The sequence below is a fragment of the Phyllobates terribilis genome, unplaced genomic scaffold, assembly GCF_046119375.1.
Source record: "Phyllobates terribilis strain yellow unplaced genomic scaffold, ASM4611937v1 Scaffold_3__8_contigs__length_932513732, whole genome shotgun sequence".
NCBI lineage: Eukaryota > Metazoa > Chordata > Amphibia > Anura > Dendrobatidae > Phyllobates > Phyllobates terribilis.
The window spans coordinates 675109211-675131677 of record NW_027362763.1 but is presented as its reverse complement, the minus strand read 5'-3'; the positions used below and the strand labels follow the sequence as shown (position 1 = coordinate 675131677).

At 42.1% G+C, this 22467-nt stretch overlaps 1 protein-coding gene across 1 annotated transcript in view; it reads left to right on the top strand.

Annotated features, from left to right (window-relative positions):
• The first annotated feature begins 507 nt into the window (after positions 1-507).
• The window catches only part of LOC141258608 (EH domain-containing protein 3-like), a 96320-nt gene continuing 74360 nt past the window's right edge, over positions 508-22467 (top strand). Inside the window, exon 1 of the mRNA XM_073673569.1 lies at positions 508-703. Coding sequence (XP_073529670.1) covers positions 508-703 — 196 coding nt within the window. The remainder of the gene's footprint in view (positions 704-22467) is intronic.

The following is a 22467-nucleotide window of genomic DNA, read 5'->3' as shown; positions in this document are numbered from 1 at the left end:
AACCTTCGGAAGATGAGTATATCGACATCACATAAGACGTGTGATACCTGCGCTAATCTTACACCACGGCCCCGCGCTGATATCCCCCGCGCTGATGACTCCGGCAATCATCCATGATCAGTGGGATTATTCACCACGTGGATCTCCGGTGACACTGATAGGCAGAGTGTCGAAATCTTCCTAAATATCCAGAAAATGAGGAAACGTCAAAACCTGTCAGGAGTCGCATTCAGATGCCATATTCACCTTCTCATTCCTCCAGTGCTCGTCACTCCCAGGGCTGCTGCTGCAGGCAACCTCCTGACGCAACATCGCCCAACTCCTGCCTCTGCTGCCAATCTCAGGTATCTCTGACCTCTGCCCCCCAGGATTATAAGGTACACCATTTTATTTAAAAAAAATGTCTATTTTGCACCCCAAATTGGTGCGTTTTATAATCCGGTGATTCTTATAATCCACAAAATACGGTAATTAAATCCCCCGTTACGTGCGTTTATGCCATACATGATGCAAGGTCCGTGTCCCACCATAATCAAGAGCAGGGACGGTGCATCTCCAACTGTTTATGGGTCTTCAGATCGGTCTCGGGGGTCATCATTACCCCACTCATCTTTGATAATCCACATCATGACTGCAACAACTTCAGAAATCAACTACAAGATCCTGAAGCATCTACTTCAAAGGCAGAAGGAAGCTGAGGGAGGTGAGATGGAGAAATTAGATCTTATTCTCCTACATCCCTCGAGAATTTATAATACAGACCGAGTGGGGAAAAGAGCAAAACTCACAAATTATCAAAGGATGAAATATGTTGTGTGTGAGACTGGGATATTATTAGAGAAGGAAAAAACACAAAAAGAAAAAAATAATAAATCGTGTTCTCTTATGGACGAGTGATCACCTGCCATTATTATTTCTATCATGGGTTATTACTATTAGTAGTATTATTGTTTCTATGGTTTTGTGGATTGTGGGGAAACAGGGGCCCGGGGCGCAAGTTTCTTAATGGCGTAAAATTTCGAAAGAACTTCTGTCCGGAGGCAGGTCGGGTAGGATGACATCGGCGCACTCCATTGGATGTGGCGGCGCACTCCATTGCATGTGGCGGCCCCCTCTGTCTGCAGAGGTCTAACCAGACCCCTAACTAAGGTGGCATCATTACTTTATAAGGTGTCACTAATGGGGAGTAAATACTTCCTGAAGGGTGCACTCAGGACATTACTACTGGGTTTATCTTGCCTTGGGTGCTAGTACCCCACATTACTCCACTGGGTTAATTCTGATTGTGATGTGAAGTTTAATCAGCAAGAGAGAGGCACCTAATAAATAATGTGCCGGTTTCCCTACAAGTACTTATAAAGTGTTTCCCCATATACAGTTCCATACAGAGTTTCCTCTATAAACAAGACAAGGATGCCTCCAAAAACAGTAACAAAAAGTGAAAAAAGAGGAAAGTAGATTCAGCTCACCTGATTGCTGTAGGCTTTGGAAGGAAGCACGGGTACGTGTGGCCAACGTGTTTCGAACACAGAGCTGTGTTCTTTGTCAAAGCTTTGACAAAGAACACAGCTCTGTGTTCGAAACGCGTTGCGTTTTTTCCATGTGAGATTCCCCGATGTAATTTGGAAATTTTTAAACTGCGTGGATTTGCTTCAATAAATATTTGCACTTTGGAAGCTGGTTTCTTCAACTTTTTTTTCAGTAACAAAAAGTGACACTGTTATACATTGGGTGCACTACTTTACTAATATTGTTTATACGCAGCAATTATGGCCACGATTCTAATAGTTCAGACCAGTTATCACTGCCCAATGTAAGTATCGTTTATCATGGGGGACACTGATTGTCTATAGATACAAATGAGGAGCCAATGAATGCCCCCCGTTAACAGTATCACAATAGAATGCCCCCATTAACAGTATCAGAGAGAGAGAATGCCCTGTTAACAGTATCATAATACAATATCCCCGTAACAGTGTCATAATAGAATGCCCGTTAACAGTGTCATAATAGAACGCCCGTTAACAGTGTCATAATAGAATGCCCGTTAACAGTATCACAATTGAATGCTCCTATCAACAGTATCAGGCCACGGCCCCACTATCAGTATTCGGTCAATATTTTTTCTCAGGAGTAAATGCAGAATTGGTGACTTGTTTCTAATAAACCTTCTCTCTGATTGTTCCTCACCTGGTTTTGGCTCCCACACCTGAGAAAAAATACTGACCGAATACTGACCAAATACTGATAGTGAGGCCGTGGCCTCAGAGAGAGAATGCCCCATTAACAGTATCATAATAGAATGCCTCCATTAAGAGTATCACAATAGAATGCCCCCGTTAACAGTATCACAATAGAATGCCCCCTTTAACAGTATCACAATAGAATGTCCGTTAACAGTATCAGCCAGAGAATGCTTCCGTTGACCGTATAATATAATGCCCCCGTTAACAATATCACAATAGAATGCCCCCGTTGACAGTATGTATCACAATAGAATGCCCCCGTTAACAATATCACGGTATAAAACCCCCATTAACAATATCACAATACAATATCACAATATAATGCCCCCGTTAAGTGTCACAATAGAATGCCCCCGTTAACAGTATCACAATACAATGCCCCCTTAACAGTATCACAATAGAATGCCCCCGTTAACATTATCACAATAGAATGCCCCCTTAACAGTATCACAATAGAATGCCTCCGTTAACAGTATCACAATAGAATGCCCCCGTTAACAGTATCACAATAGAATGCCCCAGTTAACAGTATCACAACAGAATGCCCCCCGTTAACAGTATTTGCCAGAGAATGCCCCGCGGTTAACAATATCACAATAGAATGCCCCTGTTAACAGTATTTGCCAGAGAATGCCCCGGTTAACAGTACCAGACCTAGAGAACCCAATGAATGTTCTCAGATATTGAATGCCCTTGTAATTGTTGCCAGACATTGAGTGCCCCTGTAAATTGTGTCAGAAAGCAAATAACTACAAAGAAAGGGCTGAAAATGACTTTAATAAAAGTGTCAGATGGGAAATGATATAACTCATTGTAGGGATCTGCTCACTTTCAGGCAGCTGGCAGCGTTCATACAGGTACAAAGTCTCTCGATGCAACAGAAAGATTTATTAAACAACATAAACTTCCTTAGGACTCCACACAAAAAAAGCCATTCTGGCACAAAGATAAATAGAATATAAACCGTCCATGCGATCCCTGTGCCCTACTAGGTCATTCTGTGTTAGGGGACGGGAGGTCTCATCTCCAGGAGTTTCCTCTCTTGGAGAGTGGTTATTAGTGTTGAGCCACCCCCGTAGTATTCGGGTTCGGTTCGGTTCGTCGAACACCGGGATGTTCGAGGAACTGTTCGTCGAACTGTTCGTCGAACACCTTAGAACACCGTCGAACACCGTTAAAACCAATGGCAGGCAAACAAAAACACATAGAAACACATAGAAAACACCTGCAAAGGTGTCCAAAAGCTGACAAACTGCTCAGAAGACACTCTCTTTAAAAAAGCCGGCCGGCAAATTCAGCAGCGGCATACACCGGTACCCGACAATTTAGACAAGAAGGAATAGAGCATCACACATAGATTAGAAAGATAGAAACATGTCAGTCACACATATAAGAAGCACAGTGACAGTGTTGGTTACTGCACTTGTCATTTAGTGTAAAGGATTTATTAAAAAAAATCTTAGTGTTTTCATGCACCGTCTCTTTAAAAAAGCCGGCCGGCAATTCAGCATCTGTACCCGACAATTTAGAACAGAAAGAATAGAGCTTCACACATAGATTAGATAGATAGAAACATGTCAGTCACATATATAATAAGTACAGTGACAGTGTTGCTTACTTTACTTGTCATTTAGTGTAAAGGATTTATTTAAAAAAATAATAGTGTTTTCATGCACTGTCTCTTTAAAAAAGCCGGCCGGCAATTCAGCAGCGGTACCCAACAATTTAGAACAGAAAGATAGAGCATCACACATAGATTAGATAGATAGAAACATGTCAGTCACATTTATAATAAGTACAGTGACAGTGTTGGTTACTGTACTTGTCATTTAGTGTTAAAATAAAGGATTTATTAAAATAAAAATTGGCGTGGGATCCCCCATAATTTTAGGCTCTAGCGGAGGTTAAGCAGACGGCTGGGGCAGATGTTTGAAGCCTCGGAAGGGGGTAATACCCACGGAGCTTCCCAGGCTACTAATATCAGCCCCCAGCTGAATACTTAGCCTTTACTAGCTATTAAAATGGGGGACCCCCCCAAAAAAATGACGTGGGGTCCCCCCTATTTTAATAGCTAGCAAAGGCTAGGCAGACAGCTGGGGGCTGATATTAATAGCTCAGGAAGGGTGCCATGAATATTGGCCCCCTCCCAGGCTAGAAACACCAGCCGTCAGCCGCCCCAGAAATGGCGCATCCATAGGATGCGCCAATTCTGGCACTTAGCCTCGCTCTTCCCACTGCCCTGTAGCGGTGGCAGTGGGGTAATAGGGCTGGGGTTGATGTCAGCTTATAATGCCAGCTGACATCAAGCCCAGGTTAGTAATTGAGAGGCGTCTATAAGACACCCCCATTACTAACCCCATAGTCAAAGTTAAAAAAAACACAAACACCCAGAATAAAGTCCTTTAATTGAAATAAAGACACAATTCTTTATTGTTCTAAATTAAACCATACTTACCGTCACGCCCATTCCAGCTGAAGCCAACGATCTCCTGTAATAAAAATAAAATAATAAACCAACATCATCCTTACCTTTCCATGGTTCCCAGGACAGCTCCAGCTCTGCTACATCGAGATGACTGGCTGGACCGCAGCAGAAAGCTGCCATCCAGCCTGTCATCCCGCAGACACTGAGAAGCGCAGGCATGCTTGCGCTCCGCACTGTCTCGCTGTGACGGCATAAAGATGAGCCGAGGTCATGTCCAAGGAACTCGGCTCACCTCATGCACGTCACTGACAGCGTGGGAAAATTCTCACGCTGAAGCGCTGAGTGCAGGAGAATTTTCCCACGCTGTCAGTGAGGTGCATGATGTGAGCTGAGTTCATTGGACATGAGCTCACCTCATGCACGTCACTGACAGCGTGGGAGAATTCTCCTGCACTCAGCACTTCAGCGTGAGAATTTTCCCACGCTGTCAGTGACGTGCATGAGGTGAGCCGAGTTCATTGGACATGACCTCGGCTCATCTTTATGCCGTCACAGCGAGACAGTGAGGAGCACAAGCATGCCTGCGCTTCTCAGTGTCCGCGGGATGACAGGCTGGATGGCAGCGTTCTGCTGCGGTCCAGCCAGTCATCTCGATGTAGCAGAGCTGAAGCTGTCGTGGGAACCATGGAAAGGTAAGGATGAGGTTGGTTTATTATTTTTCTTTTATTGCAGGAGATCGTTGGCTTCAGCTGGAATGGGTGTGATGGTAAGTATGGTTTAATTTAGAACAATAAAGAATTGTGTGTTTATTTCAATTAAAGGACTTTATTCTGGGTGTTGTGTTTTTTTTAAATACTTTACTAGAAATTCATGGCGGTCATGTCTAATACTGGCGTGACCCCATGAATTTTGGGCTTGGGGCCAGCTGATAATACCAAGCTGGCCCTAACCCCTTTATTACCCAGTGAGCCACCGCACCAGGGCCCTGGATGAGTTGGGTACAGCGCCAGAAGATGGCGCTTCTATGAACGCGCCATTTTCCGGGGTGGCTGCGGACTGCAATTTGCAGCGGGGGGGGCCCAGAAAGCTTGGGCCTCCCTGCGCTGCAGATTCCAGCCCCCAGCTGCCTAGTTGTACCTGGCTGGACACAAAAATAGGGCGAAGCCCCACGTATTTTTTTTTTAATTATTTCATGAACTTCATGAAATAATTAAGAAAAAAAGGCCTTCCCTATATTGTTGTGTCCGGCCAGGCACAAATAGTCAGCTGGTGGTTGGGGGCAGCCCGTTCCTGCCTGCTGTACCTGGCTGGACACAAATATAGTGCGAAGCCCCACTTCAATTTTTTTTAATTATTTCATGAAATTCATGAAATAATTAAGAAAAAAAGGCCTTCTCTATATTGTTGTGTCCGGCCAGGTACAAATAGGCAGCTGGTGGTTGGGGGCAGCCCGTTCCTGCCTGCTGTACCTGGCTGGACACAAATATAGTGCGAAGCCCCACTTCAATTTTTTTAAATTATTTCAGGAAATTCATGAAATAATTAAAAAAAAATTGACGTGGGGCTTCGCACTATATTTGTGTCCAGTCAGGTACAGCAGGCAGGAACGGGCTGCCCCCAACCACCAGCTGCCTATTTGTACCTGGCCGGACACAACAATATAGGGAAGCCCTTTTTTTCTTAATTATTTCATGAAATAATTTAAAGAAAATTGACGTGGGGCTTCGCCCTGTTTTTGTGTCCAGCCAGGTACAACTAGGCAGCTGGGGGCTGGAATCCGCAGCGCAGGGAGTCCCAAGCTTTCTGGGCCACCCCGCTGCAAATTGCAGTCCGCAGCCACCCCGGAAAATGGCGCGTTCATAGAAGCGCCATCTTCTGGCGCTGTACCCAACTCATCCAGGGCCCTGATGCGGTGGCTCACTGGGTAATAAAGGGGTTAGGGCCAGCTTGGCATTATCAGCTGGCCATAAGCCCGAAATTCATGGGGTCACGCCAATATTAGACATGACCACCATGAATTTCTAGTAAAGTATTTAAAAAAAACACAACACCCAGAAAAAAAGTCCTTTAATTGAAATAAACACACAATTCTTTATTGTTCTAAATTAAACCATACTTACCATCACGCCCATTCCAGCTGAAGCCAACGATCTCCTGAAATAAAAGAAAAATAATAAAGCAACATCATCCTTACCTTTCCATGGTTCCCATGACAGCTTCAGCTCTGCTACATCGAGATGACAGGCTGGACCGCAGCAGAACGCTGCCATCCAGCCTGTCATCCCGCAGACACTGAGAAGCGCAGGCTTGCTTGCGCTCCACAGTGTCTCTCTGTGAGGGCATCCAGATGAGCCGAGTTAATGTCCAATGAACTCGGCTCACCTCATGCACGTCACTGACAGCGTGGGAAAATTCTCCTGCACTCAGCGCTTCAGCGTGGGAGAATTCTCACACTGAAGCGCTGAGTGCAGGAGAATTCTCCCACGCTGTCAGTGACGTGCAGGAGGTGAGCTGAGTTCATTGGACATGAGCTCACCTTATGCACGTCACTGACAGCGTGGGAAAATTCTCCTGCACTCAGCGCTTCAGCGTGGGAGAATTCTCACGCTGAAGCGCTGAGTGCAGGAGAATTCTCCCACGCTGTCAGTGACGTGCATGAGGTGAGCCGAGTTCATTGGACATGAACTCGGCTCATCTGGATGCCGTCACAGAGAGACGCTGAGCAGCGCAAGCAAGCCTGCGCTTCTCAGTGTTTGCGGGATGACAGGCTGGATGGCAGCTTTCTGCTGCGGTCCAGTCTGTCATCTCGATGTAGCAGAGCTGAAGCTGTCGTGGGAACCATGGGAAGGTAAGGATTATGTTGCTTTATTATTTTTCTTTTATTGCAGGGGATCGTTGGCTTCAGCTGGAATGGGCGTGATTGTAAGTATGGTTTAATTTAGAACAATAAAGAATTGTGTCTTTATTTCAATTAAAGGACTTTATTCTGGGTGTTTGTGTTTTTTTTTAACTTTGACTATGGGGTTAGTAATGGGGGTGTCTTATAGACGCCTCTCCATTACTAACCTGGGCTTGATGTCAGCTGGCATTATAAGCTGACATCAACCCCAGCCCTATTACCCCACTGCCACCGCTACAGGGCAGTGGGAAGAGCGAGGCTAAGTGCCAGAATTGGCGCATCCTATGGATGTGCCACTTCTGGGGCGGCTGACGGCTGGTGTTTCTAGCCTGGGAGGGGGCCAATATTCATGGCACCCTTCCTGGGCTATTAATATCAGCCCCCAGCTGTCTGCCTAGCCTTTGCTAGCTATTAAAATAGGGGGGACCCCACGTCAATTTTTTGGGGGGTCCCCCATTTTAATAGCTAGTAAAGGCTAGGCATTCAGCTGGCGGCTGATATTAGTAGCCTGGGAAGCTCCGTGGGTATTACCCCTTCCCAGGCTTCAAACATCTGCCCCAGCCGTCTGCTTAACCTCCACTAGAGACTAAAATTATGGGGGATCCCACGCCAATTTTTTTTTAAATAAATCCTTTATTTTAACACTAAATGACAAGTACAGTAATCAACACTGTCACTGTACTTCATATATATGTGACTGACATGTTTCTATCTATCTAATCTATGTGTGAAGCTCTATTCTGTCTGTTATAAATTGTCGGGTACAGATGCTGAATTGCCGGCCGGCTTTTTTAAAGAGACAGTGCATGAAAACACTAATATTTTTTTTTATAAATCCTTTACACTAAATGACAAGTACAGTAAGCAACACTGTCACTGTACTTCATATATATGTGACTGTCATGTTTCTATCTATCTAATCTATGTGTGAAGCTCTATTCTTTCGGTTCTAAATTGTCGGGTACCGGTGTACCGCTGCTGAATTGCCGGCTTTTCATGTTTCACTGTGAGCACAGTTCCCATCGATTTGGGCAATCACTCTAATGCCACAACCACCATGGCTGTGGCATTACAGTGAGTGGCAGACAATCCCTGCATGATTGGTGCTCTAAATAGCGCCAGACATGCAGGACACGCTTTTGGTGCACGAACAGTTATCGAACATAGCCTCGAACAGCCGAATTTTTTGCAAATCATTCGGGTTCGTCGAACAACTCGAACACCGCCCAAAACAGCTCGAATTTGAGATTGGCGAACAGTTCTAGTCGAACACCACTCATCTCTAGTGGTTATAAAGGGCGTCTCTTGTTATCTGGAGGACTTGTCCATTATTACAAAGACAACGCATTGTATGAATAGGCACAGCGTAATGTGGCGCTGCAGGAACATGGAACATACAAAATAGTAAAGAGATTCTCACCAGATGGCGTTAACAACCTATCCAATCTGCACAGGCAAAGAAATCACCATAGATAAATTATGTGTAATAAAAGTATTGAACGCATGAAGAAAGAGAGGAACAAAAAGCCCTTGAAAGTCCTGACACTGGTTAAGATCTATTAATAATTAGAAAGCAATCCTGCCACATATTATCTTTCATTATCAGCTGGTTCACCTGTTGGCATATAAAAAGGTGTCTCATTACCAAGGGGCCACACAAAAAAAAACATCTTATGATGGGGAAAACCAGTGAGCTGTCTCAAGACCTTCACACAACCTTATTGTTGCAAAACATACTGATGGCATTGGTTACAAAAGAATTTCTAACTACTAAAGGTTCCAGTGAGCAGTGTTGGGGCTGTGGGTCTGAACAAGGAGTCACTTTGTGATGACACTTCATAAACTGGCTCCTGGCTTTGCAGATGACTTGTCTGCTCTTGCAGACTTCTTGCACTTTTTGCAGGCACTAAGAGGTGATCTCTTTCTTATGGTAATTTGGAAGGAAATTTCTACTTTGCCATAGATATTGGACCTTCAGTTGGGTTACATTTTGGATGCTGATGTTCCTCTTCTTATCCGTGTGATCTTCTCTGCAGTCGGCCACACTCTACTCTGCATTCCACATTGAAATGAAGAGACTTTATGTATCTAAGCTGTCAGCATGCTACAACCTGAAGGTTAGGGGCAACAAAAGCTATTTCCACGTCCCTACATTCTCGCTAAATGCCCTCTGTGCCGAGCCTATTAGCATCTATTTAGCTAAGACTTAATTAGCTAATTAGGTTTAAGTAATACAAAGTAAGTTGATTAATTCAGCTTTAATTAAGCCGTCGCCACGCCGACATGGCTTCCATTACAAAGTTTTAAAGCACCAGTGAACTTCAGAGGACAATGGCTGTAGCGCAAAAAAAAGCTTCTGACGATATTGAAACATCTGAGAGGAGAAGTATAGGATGAAGATCAAGGTCAGGACGCCACACACGGCCACCTGCGCACTCATTACTGGGTACCTGCGCACTCATTACTGGGTACCTGCGCACTCATTACTGGGTACCTGCAACATGTTTGTCATCCTTTTAGTGGGTGGGGGGTGTAGGAAAAATTGCAAAAAAAAATTAGCAAAACTTGGGAGCATTTGCAGGAAGAAAACGTGAATCGTCAGTCATATGTTAACAAGCGAAATTCCACTGTGGGTGCGGATACAAGCCTAGTGCTGCTAGTATTGGCTTATTGGCTAAAGGATGAGTGAAAACTACACTTAATGAAGCACTCCTCCTCCACTTACACCTCCCCTCCTTCTCGTCCTCCAACTCCTCCACCTCTCATCTAAGTTTTTATCTTCTTAATCATATTATACAGCGCTGTGTATTTACAGTTGCTCATTTTCCCTTTCTACCCTAATTCTTCTCTTTTCTCGGCTCTATGTAGAAACAGGAAGTCTCTTGTCCCTGCATATATCATTCCCCTCTTCACCTCCGGACCGAGCTGCTCCCTCCTCCTCCCCCTGCCAGGGACTTTTGTAGTGACTCATGTAGCGAAAATTGACCTTCTGTTACTACATAGAGCTTACAAGGATTCAGCTCATCAGTTTTTAATCACATGATGTCATAGACCTAATGGAAAAGAGAATTAACTGAGTAGAAAGGCAAAATGAGCAATAGTAAGTGCACAGTGATATATAATGAAGTGAAAGAGATAACGGTAATGTCCTTGGTGGTCTAGGATAGTGAACACACAAATGATAAGATTCCTGGTGGCTTGGGGAAATGCAGAGGGGTGAATAGTGATATCCCTTGAGATCTTGGGTAATGAAAGGATTATTTTTAACACCATCAGTGGTCTTACGTGGAGAAGGAGATTATGGTCATCTATTGAAGAAACAAATGACAATATACTTGGTGGTCTGAGGAAATGAAGGGGCAAATAGCAATATCAATTGTTGACTTGAATAGTGGAAAAGTCATAGTATATATTCTTGGTGATATAACTGTGTAAAGGAGATAATGATTGTCCCTGGTGGTCTAGAGTAGTAGTGAAGAGGAAATGAAAGATTAGAAGTGATGAGAATACAGGTCTTGATTAGTGAAATGGCTATTTTTCATATCCTTGGAAGTCTGATGTGGTCAGAGAGATAATGGTAATGTCATTTATGGTCTAGTGTAGTAAAAAAACAAATAATAAAATCCCCTAAGTAAATAAAGATGTAATAATAATGACACTAATGTTTTTTGGTAATGATGAAATTTCAATCCTTATATCGCAGTAGATGAGATGATATTGTCCCTGGTAGTCTAGGGGCATGAATAAATTAATGGTAACATCCCTGGTCATTTTAGAAAAAGAAGGAATAATGATAACACAGGTGGTCTTGAGTAATGGAAGGGTCATTGTTTATTTCACTGGCGATGGGTAGATAGTTAGGGTTAGATGATAATAGTCCTGGTGGTCTAGGGACGCGAAGAAATGAATGCAATTAATGAAAACAACTCTGGGAAATGAGGAAGAAATTGGTGGTGAGGAAATAAAACACAAAATATATTAGAAAATGACAGAACATATTGTAAATTATTATTTGTTATACTGTAATGACGCTGTGAGAGTGTTACCAAGAGCATTGAATTCCTGAGCAGTTACTGCTGGATTAATATCACAACCACAGGACATTGTACTGACTGTGACATCAAGTGATTCTGGAGCACATTCCCTTTAGAGAAAGAGAATGAGGTGAATCCGCTCTGATTAGCAGAAAGCTTTACTACAACGATACATAATAACTTTAACCAGATTCCAGTAATCCCGGGGCGGCGGGGGCTGACGCTCCCATCGACTGCTGACGAGTGGCGTTTTTGCCTGCGGATTTCCCATGCGTTTTTTCATATGCATTGTATAGGCAAAAATGCATGCGGAAATGCACAAACAATAGTCGTGCTGCGTTTTTTTCCGCACATGAAATCGGCTCAGGAAACTTCCTGATCATGTGCACAGAACTTTCAAAATGTCATCGGAAGTCATGGGATAAGGTATGCAATGCGTTTCTGGCCCATTTCCGCGTGGAAAAAAACGCATCAAAACCGCACCGTGTGCACATACCGTGAAGATGCAAAGGATTGTAATTGAGAAGGTGGAGCGGCAGAAGACCACTCCATTTACATATCCAGTAAATGTTTTTTTATTTAAAACGAAGTAAAGTAAAATCTACACTACAGGTATAATTTTTATATGGGTTAAGTCCCCTATATAAATGTATAAATCGTGTAATTTAAGTTTTTTGGTTGGACAGATTTCCTATAATTACCAATAAACACTCTTGAGATTAGTGTAACGCTCACAACAAACATTAATACTAGCAATGACATACATTTTTATAAACTCAAATAATTAATAAAATCAGTCCCTGATACTAGAACAACCAGTCCTGAGGGACTATCATAGCCTTTGTAAAAAGCAGAGGGAGAAAATGCAACTGCTATTTTGGGGCGAATCTGGATTGTGAGAGAACGTCACATCTGACACCGCAGCCATAGAGATAGGGAGACAAAGTTATAAATCACTGAAGAAACTGGACAGTGTGTGCGACAGCACAGCAAAGATCAAGATTATGGGATGAGGAAAAGAGAATAGAGTCATGGGATGAGGAAAAGAGAATAGTGTCAAGCATGCTTTTTCAGTGCAATTTGAGGCTTTAGAGTGACTTTGATTAACAGCAAATCAATTCTTAGCAAATCAATTTTCCTAGCAGAATTAGGCGTAGCTGGCAAATTCGAATCCTTAAGATGAGATCATGAGTAATAATTCAATCAGAACCAGAATTTGCTTTAATTTCCTTCAGTTGCTTATATGGTGACAAAATATTCCATCAATATTCATACCCAGTGCCTCAGAGTTGGTTCCCAATAGAGCTCTTAACTGCATGTAATAATACCAGCATACAGTCATGGCCAAAAGTTTTGAGAATGACACCAAAATTATATTTTCACATGATCTGCTGGCCTCTGGTTTTTATTAGTGTTTGTCTGATGTTTATATCACATACAGAAATATAATTGCAATCATATTATGAGTACCAATAGGTTATATTGACAGTTAGAATGAGTTAATGCAGCAAGTCAATATTTGCAGTGTTGACCCTTCTTCTTCAAGACCTCTGTAATTCTCCCTGGCATGCTGTCAATCAACTTTTGGACCAAAGTCCATTCTTGCATAATCAATGCTTGCATTTTGCCAGAATTTGTTGGTTTTTGTTTGTCCACCCGTCTCTTGATGATTGACCACAAGTTCTCAATGGGATTAAGATCTGGGGAGTTTCCAGGCCATGGACCCAAAATCTCTATGTTTTGTTCCATGAGCCATTTAGTTATCACCTTTGCTTTATGGCAAGGTGCTCCATCATGCTGGAAAAGGCATTGTTGGGCGCCAAACTGCTCTTGGACGGTTGAGAGAAGTTGCTCTTGGAGGACATTCTGGTACCATTCTTTATTCATGGCTGTGTTTTTAGGCAAGACTGTGAGTGAGCCGATTCCCTTGGCTGAGAAGCAACCCCACACATGAATGGTTTCAGGATGCTTTACAGTTGGCATGAGACAAGACTGGTGGTAGCGCTCACCTCTTCTTCTCCGAATAAGCTGTTTTCCAGATGTCCCAAACAATCGAAAAGGGGATTCATCAGAGAAAATGACTTTGCCCCAGTCCTCAGCAGTCCACTCCCTGTACCTTTTGCAGAATATCAGTCGGTCCCTGATGTTTTTTCTGGAGAGAAGTGGCTTCTTTGCTGCCCTCCTTGAAACCAGCCCTTGCTCAAAGAGTCTCCGCCTCACAGTGCGTGCAGATGCACTCACACCAGCCTGCTGCCATTCCTGAGCAAGCTCGGCACTGCTGGAAGTCCGATCCCGCAGCTGAAACAGTTTTAAGATACGGTCCTGGCGCTTGCTGGTCTTTCTTGGGCGCCCTGGAGCCTTTTTGACAACAATGGAAGCTCTCTCCTTGAAGTTCTTGATAATGCGATAGATTGTTGACTGAGGTGCAATCTTTGTAGCTGCGATACTCTTCCCTGTTAGGCCATTTTTGTGCAGTGCAATGATGGCTGCACGTGTTTCTTTAGAGATAACCATGGTTAACTGAAGAGAAACAATGATACCAAGAACCAGTCTCCTTTTAAAGTGTGCAGTGATGTCATTCTTACTTAATCATGACTGATTGATCGCCAGCCCTGTCCTCATCAACACCCACACCTGTGTTAATGGATCAATCACTAAAACGATGTTAGCTGCTCCTTTTAAGGCAGGACTGCAATGATGTTGAAATGTGTTTTGGGGGTTAAAGTTCATTTTCTGGGCAAATATTGACTTTGCAAGTACAGTAATTGCTGCTAAGCTGATCACTCTTTGACATTCAGGAGTATATGCAAATTGCCATTACCAAAAATGAAGCAGTAAACTTTGGAAAAATTACTATTTGTCTCATTATCAATACTTTTGGCCATGACTGTACTATATAAAGCTATATAATTAAAGAGCCACTAAATGTTTGCTTTAATTGTAAGCAAATTGGTTGGGGGCCGGGTCCTGAGACCCCCACCTATCTCAAAAAAAAAAAAAAGATGTTCACAGCTCCTGCTGAGTGTGCCCACAGAGCAGTGTACAGTCAATAGAAAGCATATGCACTGCTCAAAAAAATAAAGGGAACACTCAAATAACACATCCTAGATCTGAATGAATTAAATATTCTCATTGAATACTTTGTTCTGTACAAAGTTGAATGTGCTGACAACAAAATCACACAACAATCATCAATGGAAATCAAATTTATTAACCAATTGCGGCCTGGATTTGGAGTCACCCCCAAAATTAAAGTGGAAATACACACTACAGGTTGATCCAACTTTGATGTAATGTCCTTAAAACAAGTCAAAATGAGGCTCAGTATTGTGTGTGGCCTCCACGTGCCTGAATGACCTCCCTACAACGCCTGGGCATGCTCCTGATGAGGTTGCGGGAGGTTGCGGATGGTCTCCTGTGGAATCTCCTCACAGACCTGGACAAAAGCATCCACCAACTCCTGGACAGTCTGTGGTGCAACGTTACGTTGGTGGATGAAGCGAGACATGATGTCCCAGATGTGCTCAATTGGATTCAGGTCTGGGGAACGGGCGGGCCAGTCCATAGCTTCAATGCCTTCATCTTGCAGGAACTGCTGACACACTCCAGCCACATGAGGTCTGGCATTGTCCTGCATTAGGAGGAACCCAGGGCCAACCGCACCAGCATATGGTCTCACAAGGGGTCTGAGGATCACATCTCGGTACCTAATGGCAGTCAGGCTACCTCTGGCGAGCACATGGAGGGCTGTGCGACCCTCAAGAATTCCCACTCCAGACCATTACTGACCCACTGCCAAACCGGTCATGATAAAGGATATTGCAGGCACCTTTATTTTTTTGAGCAGTGTATATGCATCTATATGCATGTAAGTATATATATAAAATGCAAATGCCCAGATCATTTCACAAAGATTATTGTATACCCCTTTATCCAATTGATTAATAGCAGCAGGTGTATATGTGCATACAATAGTTCTATGTGCCAGCATAAAGTGCAAGTGCCAAAATCTGGGGGAGGCGACTCATCTTGCAATGGCATGCATGAGATTTTTTGGTATATATTTTTTCCAATCATGTAATTCATGGAAAAAAAAATTTGTCTTTGAAGAATAATGTTTTGTGATAAATTATTTTTTGAATAAGTAACAGAGTGATTATGTTGCTCCATATAATGGTAAAAAATGAAAAAAGCCTTATCTATGAAGGGCAACTATGTCCCTGCATATAGAGAGTAGTCGATTATGGAAGGTCCAATAAATCACTTGGGTTGGGGAAGAGGGAGGGATCTGAAGACGATTCTGCCTCTAACCTTTGACCTTCCATGGAATGCACCTAGGGATAGTTAATTCCATGGAATAGTGATGTGGATATTATATATAAAAATTATTTCTCAGAACATTTCTAAATATGGAATAGCGGAACTGGTTTGCTAATATTGAATCTATCTACAATATAGAAATACAAATGATCCTTCTAATTAGGATGCTGTCTATAATGTCGATTAGATGGAAAGCAAGCGCAATAGTGTGAATAAATGCTTTGAAAATTATGTTTATAATGGAATACTGATAATGCGCATGATCGATGACGATACAGCTGGAGGCGGTTTTCTTGTCTTGGGAGCAACCACTTCAAAGATGGCGTCTGAGGCACTGCGGATGAGGAGCGCATGCCCGGTGACGTCAGAGTATGGGCGGACTGATCTCACTCTGGTCAGCTGACAGAAGTGTGTGTCTCACTACGAGGGACCTGCGCAGTTGTATCTAGAGGACGCTGAGAGTAGCGTGGCATAAACATTTTATATACCATGCATGATTATTGTTAGGTGAGTCGTATCCACACATCAAGATTTGCACCTGTGATTATTTATTGACAATTAAGGTACTAAGCACTTTACATAGACTATAAATTATGATAATGGAAATGATTTTCAGGTATATTATTGTATCACTGTTTGTACACTATGTGATATTTTTATGCATGTATTATTTATTGATTCACTATGAATGTATAATATGTATTGATGGATTGTAATTATGAAATTTCACCTTCGGACCTATATATACTTCACTACTTGCACTTTTACTCTGCTTGAAAAAGGTTCTATGAACCGAAACGTTTTTTCTAATAGATTGATAGTTTTGTCCTTAACAGAATATAACTCATAGAATTAACCCCTTTACGACATAGGGCGAATTAATACGTCCTATGTCATCACCCACGGTTCAGTGAGGGCTCCGGCAGTGAGCCCGCACTGAACGGAGCACATGTCAGCTGATTATTACAGCTGACATGTGCCCGCAACAGCCGCGGGTGGAATCGCGATCCACCCGTGGCTGTTAACATGTTAAATGCCGCTGTCAATCTCCAACAGCGGCATTTAACGCGCGCTTCCTGGAAGCGCGTCCTAAGCCCCGCCCATCGGCGACCCCGTCACGTGATCGCGGGTCACCGATGGGCGTGCATGACAACCCAGGGTCTGCAGCAGACGCCTGTTGTTGTCATGAGCTAGTCGCTATGAGCGCCACATAGTGGTCGGCGCTCATAGCACAGGACCATTTCTGCTGCATGCAGGGGATCTGCTCGTCCCCTGTATGTAGCAGAGCCGATCAAACAAGTGCTGCATCTAGTCTCCTATGGAGACTATAGAAGCATGCAAAAAGTGAAAAAAAATGTTTTAAAAAATATTAAAAAAAATAAAAGTTTAAATCACCCCCCTTTCGCCCCATTCAAAATAAAATAATAATAAAAAAAAAAACACATACACATATTTGGTATCGCCGCGTTCAGAATCGCCCGATCTATCAATATAAAAAAAGAATCCGATTGGTAAACGGCGTAACGAGAAAAAAATTCTAAACGCCAGAATTACGTTTTTTGGTTGCCGCAAAATTGCAATAAAATGCAATAACGGGCGATCAAAACATCAGATCTACCCCAAAATAGCATCAATAAAACTTGAGCTCAGTGCGCAAAAAAAAAGCCCTCACCTGGCCCCATATCCCAAAAAATGGAGACGCTACGGGTCTCGGAAAATGGCACCATTTTTTTTTTTTTACAAAACTTTGGAATTTTTTTTTCACGACTTAAATAAAAAAGAACCTATACATGTTAGGTGTCTACGAACTCGTAATGACCTGGAGAATAATAATGGCAGGTCAGTTTTAGCATTCAGTGAACGTGGTAGAAAAAAAAAAAAAAACATCTGTGGTATTGCACTTTTTTTGCAATTTCACCGCGCTTGGAATTTTTTTCCCGTTTTCCCGTATACGATATGGTAAAACTAGTAATGGCGTTGAAAAGTACAACTCGTCCCGCAAAAAATAAGCCCTCACACGACCATATTGACCAAAACATAAAAACGCTATGGCTCTGGGAACAAGGGTAGCAAAAAACGAAAACTCAAAAACAGAAAATGGCCCGGGGGTGAAAGGGTTAAACTAAAATGTTAATTATACTATGTGATGAACTGCATAATTTTTTTTTTTTACAAAAAATTGGTATTACAGGTGTATTCCCACAAGTTAAAGTTGTCCCAATATTTGTCACGGAAAATCCACCTGCTTGGATAACTGATAGCATTTAAATGTGGGAATACCATGAAATAAATGCATTCAAACATAGCAGCACTAAAAAAATATAGCTCATCCTGTGGGGAAAAGAAAAAAAGGGCACTTCTTATATGGCGAAGGCAATTCGTTTTGGTTCTCTAACTGGGGGGGTGGGGGGAAACAATGAAAAAACTTGTCCCAAATATTTTTTGTTTAAAAATTCAGTTTAATAAACATCATAGTTGGGGAAGAAACACCAGCGTCAAGATGTAAAAACCTCATTTAATTACTGATGTGCGACAAAAAATAAAATTACTGGATTGTAATGTTCCTTCAAGAGGTTGATCATATTTTTGTAGTATTTTATTTCAGGTTTTTCTCCTCCATATTCTCCATTCTAATAATATATACTCATCTAAAAACCACAATATTTGATAAACCAAAATCTATTAAAATTAATTTATTCCAGATTAGGGAGTGTTTTCTTTATTACTTTTATAGGCAGGGGTTAGACGAGTTCTGCCTTACGAAGCACACATTAAGTAAAAATTTATTTTGTCACCCACTTTGCAATAAGTAAGTGAATTATTTGCATTGTTTTCTTGCTACGCATGTAGGATTTTCCAGTTTGATGTCGCATGAACCTATTTTTATTAAAATTAACAGACTTGCGCATTTTTTTTAAAAAAAGTTTTAAAATTTTATGGCAAAGCCCCCACTGCCATCATCCTCCATTACATATTGCTGCTATATGCAGCCATCTCCCTCATACTGTATACAGCGTATACTGGCTGCTCTTTTCCTAGTTTCTGTCAGTTATTTTCCCTCAGACGTGCTCCACGTCCTCCATTATCTGTATGTTTACAGCCTCCTGTCAGGAAGTGTGTAATATATTCAGGCCTCTTAGATTTAGCATTAATGTTCCCTCATTTCTGCTCATCACACACTTTCCTCAGAGAAGGGCTGCATGTCCTCCATTACTGGGATATCTGTAGTTTCCTGCCAGTTTGTACATTATATGGCCGTTACTATTTTCCCTCAGCGATGCCTCCATTACATATATCACTGGTTTCCTGACATATTTAGTATGCGCTGTCCTGTCTGCTCTGTCATATCATTAATTGTGAACTCTGTTTCTGATTGTTCTTTTAGGTCTAGCAATTTATTCCCTCTCTACTTCAAATCACATTTCTCCCTCAGACAGAGAAAAACCCAGGTCCACCCTTTACACAACATCTCTCAAAATGGCTACAAGAGGCTAGAGCTCCTCCTGCTGCGCCCGCCCAACTGTAGCCACGCCCCCCGCTAGGATTGGACGGCTTCAACAAAATGGAGACCAGAGCCCTTCATAGAGGACAGCATGTTTAACATTGATTTTACCCTCTCCCATAAGAAGTTATAGGAGCAGGTGCGACCTCTTGTAAGAGAGTAGCTCGGTCTCATATGAGGCAGGCAATTACAAGAATCACAATAAAATGGAGAATAATGTATGACTGGAAATGTACAGAGTGTAGATAGATGGATAGATAGATCTATATATATAATTTATACACACTTTGTGCATTTTCAGTCATACATTATCCTCCATTTTATTGTTGTAGTTGCCTCATATTCCAAACTGCTCTTTTACAAGTAGTAATATATATATATATATATATGTACATATATACACACAGTAAAATAAATATGTATATAAATTATACACACTTTGTACATTTCCAGTCATATGCCAAGCTGCCCTCTTTACAAGTGGTAATATATAAAAACACCTCATAAATGTACAAGGGGCACTAATATATGTGTGTGTGTGTGTGTGTGTGTGTATATATATATATATATATATATATATATATATATATATATATATATATATATATATAAGCATACATACTCTCACATATATATATATACATACACATATATACACACACATATATACATACACACACATATATACTTTATATACACACAAATATATATATACTGTATACACACACATATATATATATATACACACACATATATACACACACACATATATACATACACACACATATATACATACACATATATATATACATACACACATATATATACACACACATATATATACATACACATATATATACACACACACATATATATATATATACACACACATATACAGTACAGACCAAAAGTTTGAACACACCTCATTTAAAGATTTTTCTGTATTTTCATAACTATGAAAATTGTACATTCACACTGAAGGCATCAAAACTATGAATTAACACATGTGGAATTATATACTTAACAAAAAAGTGTGAAACAACTGAAAATATGTCTTATATTCTAGGTTCTTCAAAGTAGCCACCTTTTGCTTTGATGACTGCTTTGCACACTCTTGGCATTCTCTTGATGAGCTTCAAGAGGTAGTCACCGGAAATGGTTTTCACTTCACAGGTGTGCCCTGTCAGGTTTAATAAATGGGTTTCTTGCCTTATAAATGGGGTTGGAACCATCAGTTGTGTTGTGCAAAAGTCAGGTGGATACACAGCTGATAGTCCTACTGAATAGACTGTTAGCTGCTTTTTTCTTGCCATAATACAAATTCTGAGTAAAGAAAAACGAGTGGTCATCATTACTTTAAGAAATAAAGGTCAGTCAGTCCGAAAAATTGGATAAACTTTGAAAGTGTCCCCAAGTGCAGTTGCATAAACCATCAAGCGCTACAAAGAAACTGGCTCATATGAGGACCGCCCCAGGAAAGGAAGACCAAGAGTCACCTCTGCTTCTGAGGATAAGTTTATCCGAGTCAACAGCCTCAGAAATCGCAGGTTAACAGCAGCTCAGATTAGAGACCAGGTCAATGCCACACAGAGTTCTAGCAGCAGACACATCTCTACAACTGTTAAGAGGAGACTTTGTGCAGCAGGCCTTCATGGTAAAATAGCTGCTGGGAAACCACTGCTAAGGTCAGGCAACAAGCAGAAGAGACTTGTTTGGGCTAAAGAACACAAGGAATGGACATTAGACCAGTGGAAATCTGTGCTTTGGTCTGATGAGTCCAAATTTGAGGTCTTTGGTTCCAACCACCGTGTCTTTGTGCGATGCAGAAAAGGTGAACGGATGGACTCTACATGCCTGGCTCCCACCGTGAAGCATGGAGAAGGAGGTGTGATGGTGTGGGGGTGCTTTGCTGGTGACACTGTTGGGGATTTATTCAAAATTGAAGGCATACTGAACCAGCATGGCTACCACAGCATCTTGCAGCGGCATGCTATTCCATCTGGTTTGCATTTAGTTGGACTATCATTTATTTTTCAACAGGACAATGACCCCAAACACACCTCCAGGCTGTGTAAGGGCTATTTGACCAAGAAGGAGAGTGATGGGGTGCTACGCCAGATGACCTGGCCTCCATAGTCACCAGACCTGAACCCAATCGAGATGGTTTGGGGTGAGCTGGACCGCAGAGTGAAGGCAAAAGGGCCAACAAGTGCTAAGCATCTCTGGGAACTCCTTCAAGATTGTTGGAAGATCATTTTCGGTGACTACCTCTTGAAGCTCATCAAGAGAATGCCAAGAGTGTGCAAAGCAGTCATCAAAGCAAAAGGTGGCTACTTTGAAGAAACTAGAATATAAGACATATTTTCAGTTGTTTCACACTTTCTTGTTAAGTATATGATTCCACGTGTTAATTCATAGTTTTGATGCCTTCAGTGTAAGGCTGTGTGCCCACGATGCGTTTTTTAAGCGTTTCTGCAGCGGAAAAAATGCTGCAGAAACGCTTAAAAAACGCATGGTAGAAGGCCTGCCATGTTCCCCAATCATAATCCGCATGTGCTGTGCACGTGCTGCGGAAATTTCCGCTGCGTATTATCATTGCGGAAAAAAACTCAGCACTACCAATTATTTTGCGGAAGTGCTGCGTTTTCGCCGCCATTGACTTGCATTAGAACGTGCCAATTCCGCAAGACTGCATCTGTACTTGCGTAATTGGTGCGTTCTAATGTGCGGATGGTACCCGGGTGTGGAGGACAGGAGGCTCTCCTCCAGACCCAGGTACCATTAAAAGCTGTAAAAAAAAGAATAAAATATAAAATAAAGATTATATTCACCTTCCGACGGCCCCCGGACTCCTTCCCTGTGCTTGCCTACAGCTCGCGCAGGACTGTAGGACCTGCGCTGACGTCATAGTCATGTGACGGCAGGTCTTTCAGTACAGCGTACTGTGATCTGCCGGCAGCCAGCACAGGAGCGCAGCAAGACTGCGGGGGCCATCGGAAGGTAAGTATAGGTTTATTTTTTATTTTTTGACATTCTCTCAG